Raw genomic sequence first — 11,568 nt, 5'->3', positions numbered from 1 at the left:
AGATCCCCAAAGGTTTTAATGGCAGTATTGAGGAACTATACCCATTAGGGCTACTGTGACCCTGCTTCTTAAAAATAGATCGGCACAGTTTGTACAGTCATTTTCATGTTACTCAACTGTAAAAGCTGCCAAACATTGGACAACTTGGAACTTAGTCTATCTCCTTAATAACCAGACTTTCTAATACTATTCTTACTTTAAATATAACTACCAAGGTACATATTGATTTTTTTGTAGCCATACTGATTACAACTTCACAATTTAAAGATGAGCGAGTCCATTAGCATCTTAAGTGGCCAAAAACTAGCTAATGGCAGAACTGCTACCCCAAACGATGGTGAAACTGACATGCACTCCTGTGCTTGCTTCGATCTTTGCATTGTTGATTAGCAGTCATTTATCATGATACACACTGTTGGGTCTCTGCCATAATTGATTTTGATGCTTTTTATTCCTGGGATAAGTTGAACCACCTTCATATGCTAACATAAAATGTTTAGCATATGAAGTTGATGCTAACCTTAAATGGTTAACATTAGTCCCAGGTAATTTGAGGACAGTAAAAGTTCATCTAGAGAAGCTTTCAATTACAGAACTATTCATAACTTTTTTTGAAATATGTTAATAAGACAACTGCCACAACAAAAAGTTCATCATAGCAAATTTTAGTGTATATCCAAACCTTGCAGGGGTTGTAGTGTTTGGTTTTCTTAGTCTTCAACATAACTGGAATTAGCCTCTTCTGTAACTTAGGTTAAGTTCTTAGCTTTTACTTAATTACTAGACAGTTTAAGCAGCGTAAAAGGATCAGTAAAGAAACAAAAAACAGAAGGGCCAGTACAGGATCCTGTGGAACTCCAGATTCAAATTTTCATAACAAAATTTTCGGTTTATGGTTTAGTCACGTTACATGAAATATGCGGGGCTGTAGTCATGACGATCCTCCTGTTGCTATTTTTCAGTGCTAATTTCGCTAGCTAAACTGAGCTAGCTCAGCTGGATTTGATGCCTAATAATAGTCCAGAAATTATTAACCACCTAAAAGCTGCTCTGTTTTTGAGAAACACATGAATAAATTAAACCCGGTGACTTCTTAATGCAAATTTTACAAAAACAAATCAGAAGAGCTAAACTATGAACAACAAACAATATTTCATATTGCTGCTCTAAATGTGCAATTGCTGCCGTTTGTGTGTGTAATCTCCTTCAAATGTGCATAACAGCCTTTACGTGTGAGCTTGGAATGAGTGTGATTATTTAGGCCACGACTGGTGAGAAGGCGGTGACTGTGCACAGACACACCTGTGTCCTTCCTGCACATGTGGCATGAAGCATTTATAAAAATTAAAGAGGTATAAAGCTAAAAAGAACAGACAACCAAAACTTTGTATTTTTACCTATTTTTCATACCTGAAATATATATACATATTCATGTTTTACTTTTTCCTAAAATATACTTATTTTATTACTTTTTTTGACTGTAGAGTCATGGTTTGTTCATGTTTGTTTTCAGTTTCACAAAAGATTTTCCAAGTTTTTTTAATGCCAGAAAATCTCTTTTGGGTTTTTTTTTCCTTCTACTTACTGAATCTCCTTTTTGCTTCTCCTAAAGATTTGATTTTTGATATCTTTGGGCTGTTTGGTGAAAAAGAAGACAATGTTTTGTTGCAGAAAAGACATTTGTTTTTCAAACAAAATCCAATCAGAGGTTTTAATGACCCTTCTAATAATATTCCACCTTAGACTGGCCGCCATCTTGAACAAGCTTAAAGCATCTGTGTCAGTGTAAATGTTCAAGCAGTTAAAAGGAGAAAGAATATAAAGTAAAGCAGATGCTTCCCCGGTAAACTTTAACTGCGGCTGAGCAAACAGCAGCAGCTTGACTTGTTTCGCAGCATCATGGGGTGCCAACAGGAGAGCCTTTGAGGCTGCTGAGGGCTGCGTGGATCCTGAAGTGCAGTCTGGACTCCATGGAGTAGTCCTTGTAGTTCGTCCTAAAGGCAAGAGCCAGAAAACAACCATTCATAAAATAAACAGAAAATGTTTTCTGAATTAATTCAAATAGCTATTACAAGGGTTTAGCTTAGCAAAGGATAGCTAGGTACATAACTAGGGTTACAAACTCCCTGAAATAAAAATTTAAAGGGACTGTCACTACCCGATCTGCCCCAGAAGCACGATCCGTCCTTCACATGCGCCTTCAGCTATTTTGCGCATCCAGATATACATCCTGGTCGTCTTCGATTTTATTTTGTTAAAAAGACCTAAATTACATTTTTCCCTCCCCAAAAATAGTAAGCGTACTAAAATATAATGTTTTAAAGGTTAATAATGTATTTCCTGAGAAAATAAATTCCTTAAAATCCTTTCTATTTTATCACTCGTCTCTACCCGATCTGCACCGGAAATAGGATCCTATGCTATTTCCGGTGGCTTAACTTTTTCGGCTTTGGATTTAAACATAAATTGAATTTTATGTTTTTGTTTCGTTTTAACCTTATGCTATATAGTGCGTAATCTAAAGAAAGAAATGCAGATAAACATGGTTTAATCAAATTAAGCTCTGAGCATGTCCGATGATGACGTCAGAGAAGCAGTTTAACGAAGAAAATGTAAAAAGCATCAAAATTGTCTCACAAAAGTCCTAATTAGAGAGTTAAGGATAGTAATAAGTAATTTTAGTAACATAATTCCATTATTTATGGACACCCGGATGTATATCTGTTTGCGCATGCGCAGGACAGATCGAGTGGTGACAAGGCTAAAATACAAAAGCAGCATACGGCAAATCAAAGGAACCCAGATGATCCAGCAGCTCCTAAAACCCTCCTCTACTATAACACTGCATTTCACAGTACAATTCTGAACAAAGCATTTTTGCATTTTTTTCAAATTTCCTTTTACAACACCTGTAGGTTTTTTTTGTCTATTTTAATTTTTACAAAACTATGGAGGACCAGCTCTACCATATTTAAAAATAAATAAATAAGCATACAATCAATTACCCCCAAAAATACAATAAACAAATAAATGTAGGTAGAAATTAAATTATACAGTGAGACATAAATGTATAAATCTCTTTTAAATAGCTTCTTTGTTTATTCACCTTTGTAATAATTAACTTATTTATATATTGTCAGTCATAATCTTCAAATTTATTTATCAATTACTTATTTTTTAAAGTATTTATGCGCATGTTATAATATTTGTGTCTGTTTTATTCTTCCTTTGTATTTTTTACCCTATTTATTTCTTCAATGTTATTTATTTCTGCCAGTCGTTTTTACATAACAGCCGGTCCTCCATACAAAACATGTTCTTTGCTTGCAAAATAGAAGAAGCGGCAATCGCCCACGCTGCAAAAATGATCTAAAAATGAGTAAAAAAGTCTAAAAGTAAGTGTATTTACCCTTAATTTGAGTAGGTAAATAAGATGATTTGCCAATGGAATGAGTAATTTAACTCTTAAAATAAGATTAATAAATATTATACACTTGAAATAAGACAATGCAATAGTGTTGTTCTTATTTTAAATGTAAATTGTCTTGTTCCATTGGCAAAGTGTCTCACTTACCTCCTTAATTCAAGAAAAAATGCACTGAATTTAAGAAAAAATAACTTATTGAGATTTATATTTTTTGCAGTGCACTAAAAAAAAAAAAATCTGTCCAAATTATCGGCGACGTATCGTTCTGTCTAACTCCCACATTTGAATCAAATAAAAAAAAAAGAAATGTGCGTCCAGTTAAAGCTGCACTTACTTGGCTTTCTCAATGTACGTGGTGGCCTTTAAGAAATCCCCCTGTTGTTTATACAGCAGGCCCAGCTCATAGAGGGTGAAAGGGATCAAGTAGTGATCGTATCGGATACGACTCTCACTGAGAGCAAACAGACACACAGAAGAGGAGATAAGAACTGATCTTAGCAGAAGGAAGATCAACAGCGTCACTCAGAGCCTGAACCATATCATCTGAATGCCTTTGTTGTTCTGTGTGTTTGGTCTTACCTGGAAAGGACCTGCGTGAAGCAGAGCTCCGCTTGAAGAAACCTGCCCAGATGTTTCAGGCAGAGCCCCTTCAACATCTGGACCAGACCGCTGTCGTCTGGATGGAACTCTGACGGATCTGGGAGAGAAAAAGGGACGAATGATCAGCAAATAATAATAATACCATTTATTTACACTGCACTTTCCATCACAAAATCTCAACGTGCTCCAGGTAAAAAAAGAGAACAAAAAAAGAATAATAAAAAAAAGCATGCAAAAACATCTAAAGGGGACCAAAAAGCTTTGCTAAAAATAAATGTTTTAAGGCAGTTTTTAAAACACTCAGTGGATTGAGGAGCCCTCAAGGTATCAGGGAGGGCATTCCACAGATGTGGGGCTCGCATTATAGTCAGTCTGGTTCTGGGAATGTGGAGGAAGTTTGAATGAGTAGAGTGAAGGGAGCGGGTTGTGTTCTGTGGGTTGATAAGTTCTTTGAGGTGTGTTTGTGTGTGGGTGTGGGGGTGGGGGGGTCCATAGATGCATTGATGTGTTAGGATCCTGGTAGGGTTGTCACGATACTAAACTTTTCAACTCGGTACCGATACTAAGGAAAATATTCGATACTCGATACCATTTTCGATACCACAAGGATAAAAACAAAGACTCCAAAATTCTACAGAAATATTTTCATTAATAAATAAATACAATAAACAATAAGAACAATATTTTGTGGTTGTATGCTGTGCACAATATTAAACAAGCTTGATTCAAAAAAACTTATAAAATTAAAATTAAGTGTTCCTTCCTTGGCTATGCTTTTACACACATAACAATGACACTAGCCAAACCGATTAAGAAACAAAAATAATTCTCAGCAGCTGCACCTGTAACAAAAAAAAGTCTGAAACTGAAAAGTGCACAGAATTGCAAGAGGGATTTCAATTGTCTTCTCTTTATTTATTTACCGTCAATTTATTTTTTGAGGGATTTCTTTTACCCACGGGCAAACGCTACAGGCCGGAATACTTTAATCCCTGCATAAATGACGGGAAACAGTTATATGAGTAGATCTCTATTATGGAAAACGCCTGGTTGTGCTCACTTGGGTCATTGCGCAGCTGCTGTTCAGCTTTCTCAATAGTAACCAGCAGAGACTCTGTAAAGTCGGCTCTTTTCCCAACGATGGTGAACCCGTTCCAAACGTACATCATCTCCTACCAACAAAAAAAACAAGGATTTATTAGCTCTGAATACAAAGGTTTTTATTCACTTCCAAGTGAAAGATGCGCAGTTGACGAACCAGTGCAGGGATGACCAGTGGGACAGGCTTAGCAGCTTTGTAGCGTCTGGACTTCCTTACTGCAAACTTCTCCATGGGGATCGACTTTCCTGCCAGGCGCTGTTTCAGTCCCTCCACCTGCCTGCACACAAATACTGCTTTATTAGTTTGGCCCCCAAACAATAACCATCAAAAGGTATCTTTAAAACAAGCCTTTTTTTCCCCTCCAACATCATGAGTAAAATGATGCTGAGGTGCATCGATGTGAAAGAAAAGCAACCTGAAGAGCTCTACGATATCCTCCCCCGTCTTCCTCACATCATCCTCCGTCATCATGCTGAGGATGGCTGCTTTCTGGTACATGTAGATGGCCTAAAAAAAACCCAAAGCACACAAATCAAGACCTCTAGTGCAGGGGTCGACAACCCAAACTGGACCAAAAAAAAAAAATAAAAAATCTGTCTGGAGCCGCAAAAATGTAAAAGCCTTATATAAGCCTCGTATAGCAACACGGGCTCTAAGTGTATTATCCCACTATAGAAAAGGACTATATGGGCTTAAATATATAATAAGCATTCACGATTAAATGTTTATCCTGAAGCAAATGTCACACAGTAGCCTGAGGTGACGGAGGAACAGTGAACGCTACCATCGCGCACCGCTTCACCACCTTCACTGCGCGGTTTAAATTTTCTTGCAATAACGAAATTATAGAAAATGCAAAAGCAAAAATGCAGACAATCGTTCAGCAATGATAATGAAAGCAAATGAGTCGGCCTATTTGAATCCTCTTTTCTCCTCAGCAATCTTCCTTTTTTTCCCTTTGGGATTCATATTCCGAGACTCACCTGTAGCTTTGTTTGCCTGGCACCGCGCCACACTGGTTCCAAGTTATGATCACTGATCTCTATGGCTATGACGCAAATTATTGTTTAAATCTATTTATAATACAAATGTTTAAAGCATTGGAAAACATTAATTTATGTTTGCAACCTGCACACCATAAAAAAAAAAAAAAAAAAAAAATCGATTTTCATACATTTTTGAAAAAGCTCCAGGGAGCCACAAGGGGGAGGCTAAAGAGCCGCATGCAGCTCCAGAGCTCCAGGTTGCCGACCCCTGGGCTAGTGGATCCAAACTAGATCGCACAATTTGGCACATTAGAAATAAGAGATTAGAAGGCGCTGATGACACCAAATGTTCAAAGCTCCACATCTCTACAACAGTTGTAGCTAGAGGTCTGAAATTCTCTGCATTTGTGGTTGACATGATGTAGAACAAATGTAATAAAATGAGACAGGGCGTTTTTCAAGCATGTCTTTATCACAATAAAAAAAAAACTTTTAGTCATGTTTGAACTGATGCAGCTTGGTCTGTGTTCTACTCACCCAATTTCCATTTATATATTCAGAAACTAAAAGGTGTTGGCTTTCAAATAATGTATTGCACGTGTAATTTGGGCTTAAAGTTCCTAAGTTATTTGCTTATCCATTTGGGTATGCAAAATAGGCGAGAATTTCCCAAAGTGGATGTTAAGAGGTTGTTCATGTCAAGAGAGAATAAAAAGGAAATCCTAGAAAAAAGCTAAAGCTCACCTTGGACCAGCGGCTCTCTTTGCAGAGCAGGTCGGCATAGCGGTACGCCTGCTGCCATTCCTGCTGGAACGAGTGAGTCCACATCAGTTCCCAGTAACACAGGTGGTGGATTTGCTTCCACTCCTGCTGGCTGCTGATGCACTCCTCAAACCGGGCCCTTGCCTTAAGAGCAGAACACATGACGACATTTTACGGCTCTGATTTGGGAATTTAATTAGGCAACAACAAGAAAATGATTAAAAAAGTACAGCAATGAGAAATCAGATAGACGCTTCAAGTATTTCTTAATGCTGATATGGAATGTACAAAAAAAATGCTTAGAATTTATGCAATTAAATATCCTGTAAAGAACTGAAAGTGTTTGGCCCCTGAGGAAAAAGGGACATTTACAAATTTCTTTAAAATAATAAAAAAAAAACATTTCAGAAAATAAAATGTGTTTTTAACAACATATTTAAAAATAATATTCAAACATTTGCAAAAAAATATAGAAAATAAAGTTATATTTCTAAATGTTTACAAGGTCAATCTTAGAATCCCTTTCTAAAAAAAAAAATAAAAATGTGTATTTAAAAACCTACTGTTTTTCTATGAGGTATTATATGGAATATTAAATCTAAAAAAAGAAATCACAAAGATAAAAAGCTTTTTTTAATATCAACATCTTGCCATTATTTAATCACTTCATCAAAAAAGGCAATTGAAGCTTAGAGAATCTGAGAAAATATTTTTTACTGTCCTTTCTAGAGTTTAACCGATAAAAGCTTTTTAAGATTTGACATCATATGCTGAAAAAAAGCAAACGTACAAAATAAAAATTCTGATTTTTGATTCATTATTTTTGAAAGATAAGAACCTTGAGCAAAAAGAAATAAAAAATAATTAAAAACAGATTTTGTAAATGAAAATTGGACGTGTTCTTAGGTTGTTTTTTTCATATAGATAAAAAAAAGGTTAAGTTACATTTTGAAATGTTTAGAAAGTAACTCTTACACTCCCTTTTTAAAAATCTAGTAAGAAAGTATATTTCAAAAGCTGCTATTATTACATAAGCAGGTATGAAAGGTAATGTTAAAAAAACAGGAAGATACAAATATATTATATTATATATATATATATATATATATAGTGTGTTTTTTATATTATATATCCATTATATATATGTAAATATTCTATTATTCTATTCTATTATTTTTTAGAAAATATATTTGATATTGATTTTGGTTAAAGATTAGATCAAAGTAGGGATGGGCAATATTTGTTATACGTTTTCTATATACAATTTAAAAATATGTAAGTAATAACAATGAACTAATGCAGTGTTACACTAGTGCCAGGCCAGCAGGGGGGGGCGAGCACGTTCTGTTTTTCTTTATCAATGTGGTTGGAAGAAGATCATGAGTCTGGTTATGACTGATTGTTATGAAGCGACTTGTTTCAGAAAACCAGGTGATTAGCAGCATCTAGATTAGCAGTGATACCTGTAATGTGAAAGAGCTGAGAATAAATGCTGCAAACTCATGAGAACCTTTTAACTCTCTCTTTCCTTGCTGCGGTACACTGCAGAGAGTCTTCCAGTTACCCTAGAGATCCCAGGGAGAGGTTCACAGCAGTTTGTAAACTCTTTCATACTGTAAAAGTGGCTGTTCTTCTTCACTTTGTTTCCACTTTCGCAACCCCAAGAGCATCAATGAAAGCTGCTTTGACATTATAAAAAATGACTTATATTAATGACTGTCAGAAGTTGGTAATGTTTATTTTTAGCACAGTACATAGTGACATCTGTAAACTCAAACATTTAGCGTTTCATATTTTAAGTTTGCTTTTATTCCAGCATCAAAAACTCTTTAAAGGCATACTATGCAACCGGTGTTGATTTTCCAGCGAGGCTCCCCCCAGAGGGCGAAAGTAAAAGTGCACCTTCGTAAATATGCTCAGCTGTTCTCCTGGTTTCTCCGTCAAGCCAGGCGCGGTTGTTTTGAGCTTAGCAGACAGGCGAACGCAACGAATCACCATGTCTACTGCGGTAAGTGACTATTTTGTTCCAATTTTCGAGTTTGAAAATTTAGCATGTTTCCGACATGGGCTTTCGCTGTTTTCTTGCTGGTTCCGCCATGATAACTGCACAAATATCACCACTGCGCTAGCAACGAGCATGCCTTTCACTGGGGGCGTGTAGCAGTTCTCGCCGTAAAGCAAGACCGACTCTCGTGATGCACGAGACTTCTGAGCCTGTAGGTGCGGGCCGAGGGCTCCTGCAATTGCAAGTACGGTATTTCCCCTACAGACCACCAGGGCGGCCGAGAAAACCTTTGTTCGACCTGAAATTACTCATTTAATCATCCAAAACGTTATGGAACACATTAATTAACTGAAAAATGTTGCATAGTATGCCTTTAAAGACACAGATCATAAGAGCAAAAGAACAAACCTTCTCAAAGTTTCCTCGTAGCGTGGCGATCCGAGCAGAGTAGAAAAGAATTATGGAGCCCTTGAAAAAAAAGTAAACAAAATATTTGTATAATTCTCTGTGTGTCCCAGCCGATCAGCACTAAATACAGTGACATGTAGTTGGCATACTTTAGGGTACTTTTCCTGGTATGGTTCCAGCAAAGCTTCCGCCTCCACCAGGTTCCCCTCCCCCGTTCCTTTTCCAAAAACCACAAAACAAATTTTAAATCATAAACCCAAAAATCAGACATTCAGGGAAGGATGTTAAACCAGACAAGCAAAAACTTTACCCAGTATCAGTGAGACATATGTGTTATAGAAGAGCAAGGTTAGCACGCAGAGGATGGAACGCAAACTTTGGCTGGATGCTCCCTCCCTTAGCTGAGCTAAACCAAAACTCTGAAGGCAAAAACAGACCAAGTGAGATTTATTTCGCAATGTCGTATAAAGGATATGCACACAGGTTTGGAAAGAGGGGAAGTACTCACCCTGTTTCCTGAGAACCCAATAAACTCCAACAGCCTTAAAATCCTCTGAGGTAGGAGAGACAACATCTAAAACGCAAAAACAAATCACATGAAGAGAGGCATTAAAAAACTGCACCTGATTGTTATTTATTTATGCAATTTTGGATATTTTTTCACCCATGAGAATTGGAAGGTCTGTCGATATGTTGATGACATGCTGCTAATTTTAGCAATACGAAGATAGAGTGAAATTATTTAGATTTATTTGTAAAACAAATTCATATACGGAAGAGGATCAGGGCCACCGGAAAATTTTTTTTTACTGATTTTTAAATTTTATTTCAGTTTAATATGGGAAAAAAAGTCAGAATTCTGAATTTTTTTCTCAGAATTCTGACTTTGATCTCAGAATTCTGACTTTAATCTCTGAATTCTGACTTTTTTCTCAGAATTCTGACTTTAATCGGAATTCTGACTTTTTTCTCAGAATTCTGACTTTAATTTCAGAATTCTGACTTTTTTCTCAGAATTCTGACTTTTATCTCAGAATTCTGACTTTGATCTCAGAATTCTGACTTTGATCTCAGAATTCTGACTTTGATCTCAGAATTCTGACTTTAATCTCAGAATTCTGACTTTATTCTCAGAATTCTGACTTTTTTCTCAGAAATCTGACAGATTACAAACATGTTAGCATCAAGCCATAGCCATATCTGTTTTACAGACTAGCTCTCTTGTCTTAATGACCTTCTGCTCCTCCATTAATGAGGGGATCCCTCGGGCACGTAAAAAGTTGCCTAATACCGTCATTTTCCACCAATGTGTCACTGGCCACCTCAAACAACTCACATCTTTTTCAGTGAAGCTGAGTGCTCCGAAATCTCTTCCTTCATGGTGCCCATCTACATTAAGATACAAAATTCTGAGATTAAAGTCAGAATTCTGAGAAAAAAGTCAGAATTCTGAGAAAAAAGTCAGAATTCTGACTTTTTTCCCATGTTAAACTGAAATAAAACTTAAAAATCCATTAACCTTTTTTTTTCAGTAGCCCTAATCCTCTTCTGTATGTTAATAATCTGAAAATCTTTGGAAAAGTTTCCCATCAGCATAAATGACGTCACATTCAAACAATGTTCACCCACCAGGTTAAATGAGCCGATCCCCAGCTTGACTCCACCCTCAAACTGTTTGAAAGACTCAGACTGCACTGGCTTGTCCTGGGAGATGTTCAGCACATTCTGACAATCCCTGATGAACAAAAAATCCTCATATTAGAGTCAAGCATGAATTCAAATTAAATAAGTAAAACATATTTCAGACGGAAGTGTTAAGAGTATTTATAACGCACTTGTAGATTTGGTAGCTTGTTCGAATCTTGATTCCTCCTTTTATAAAACTGATCATGTTCTCATCCTGGAAGAGAAGGATCAAGGTTTTACTTACATTATATCACAGCGATTTCAAGAGAAATTTCTTAACCCTGTAATGCCAAATGTATCATATTTGATACATACGGTTTCTGAAATGTTTTGCGTCTGACACCTTTTGCATAATTTAATGGTAAAAACTTTGCTCAAAATCCTATTTTACACAATCAGATATACCTGATAACAGAGGGCAGAAGACTACACAAAAAATAATCTTGACTTATCGCATAGTAATAAATTATTAATATCAAAAATGTATTTCTGTTTTTTCTTTTTACATATTTTGTTAAAAGGCCAAATAAGGACTTCAAACAAAAAAAAAAGTAATTTTCTATTTTATTCTTGGGTCGGGCTGTAAAGGGTT

At 36.3% G+C, this 11,568-nt stretch overlaps 1 protein-coding gene across 1 annotated transcript in view; it reads right to left on the bottom strand.

The window, feature by feature from the left end:
- Positions 1–1,068: 1,068 nt before the first annotated feature.
- LOC119797142 (tetratricopeptide repeat protein 39B) overlaps positions 1,069–11,568 on the bottom strand; it is a 30,701-nt gene continuing 20,201 nt past the window's right edge. The window contains exons 7-19 of the mRNA XM_038306095.1: positions 11,126–11,190; positions 10,920–11,025; positions 9,799–9,864; positions 9,601–9,709; positions 9,440–9,507; positions 9,291–9,350; positions 6,860–7,021; positions 5,545–5,636; positions 5,286–5,406; positions 5,088–5,199; positions 4,007–4,124; positions 3,762–3,878; positions 1,069–1,994 (exon numbers count right to left, since the gene is read on the bottom strand). Of these exons, the coding sequence (XP_038162023.1) occupies positions 1,898–1,994; positions 3,762–3,878; positions 4,007–4,124; positions 5,088–5,199; positions 5,286–5,406; positions 5,545–5,636; positions 6,860–7,021; positions 9,291–9,350; positions 9,440–9,507; positions 9,601–9,709; positions 9,799–9,864; positions 10,920–11,025; positions 11,126–11,190 (1,293 nt within the window). The 3' untranslated portion in view covers positions 1,069–1,897. The remainder of the gene's footprint in view (positions 1,995–3,761; positions 3,879–4,006; positions 4,125–5,087; positions 5,200–5,285; positions 5,407–5,544; positions 5,637–6,859; positions 7,022–9,290; positions 9,351–9,439; positions 9,508–9,600; positions 9,710–9,798; positions 9,865–10,919; positions 11,026–11,125; positions 11,191–11,568) is intronic.

This window comes from Cyprinodon tularosa, unplaced genomic scaffold, assembly GCF_016077235.1.
Source record: "Cyprinodon tularosa strain WSP-4 unplaced genomic scaffold, ASM1607723v1 ctg571, whole genome shotgun sequence".
In the NCBI taxonomy this organism is placed as follows: Eukaryota; Metazoa; Chordata; class Actinopteri; order Cyprinodontiformes; family Cyprinodontidae; genus Cyprinodon; species Cyprinodon tularosa.
Note: the sequence above shows the minus strand (reverse complement) of the source record. Positions and strands in the feature narration are given on the sequence as shown.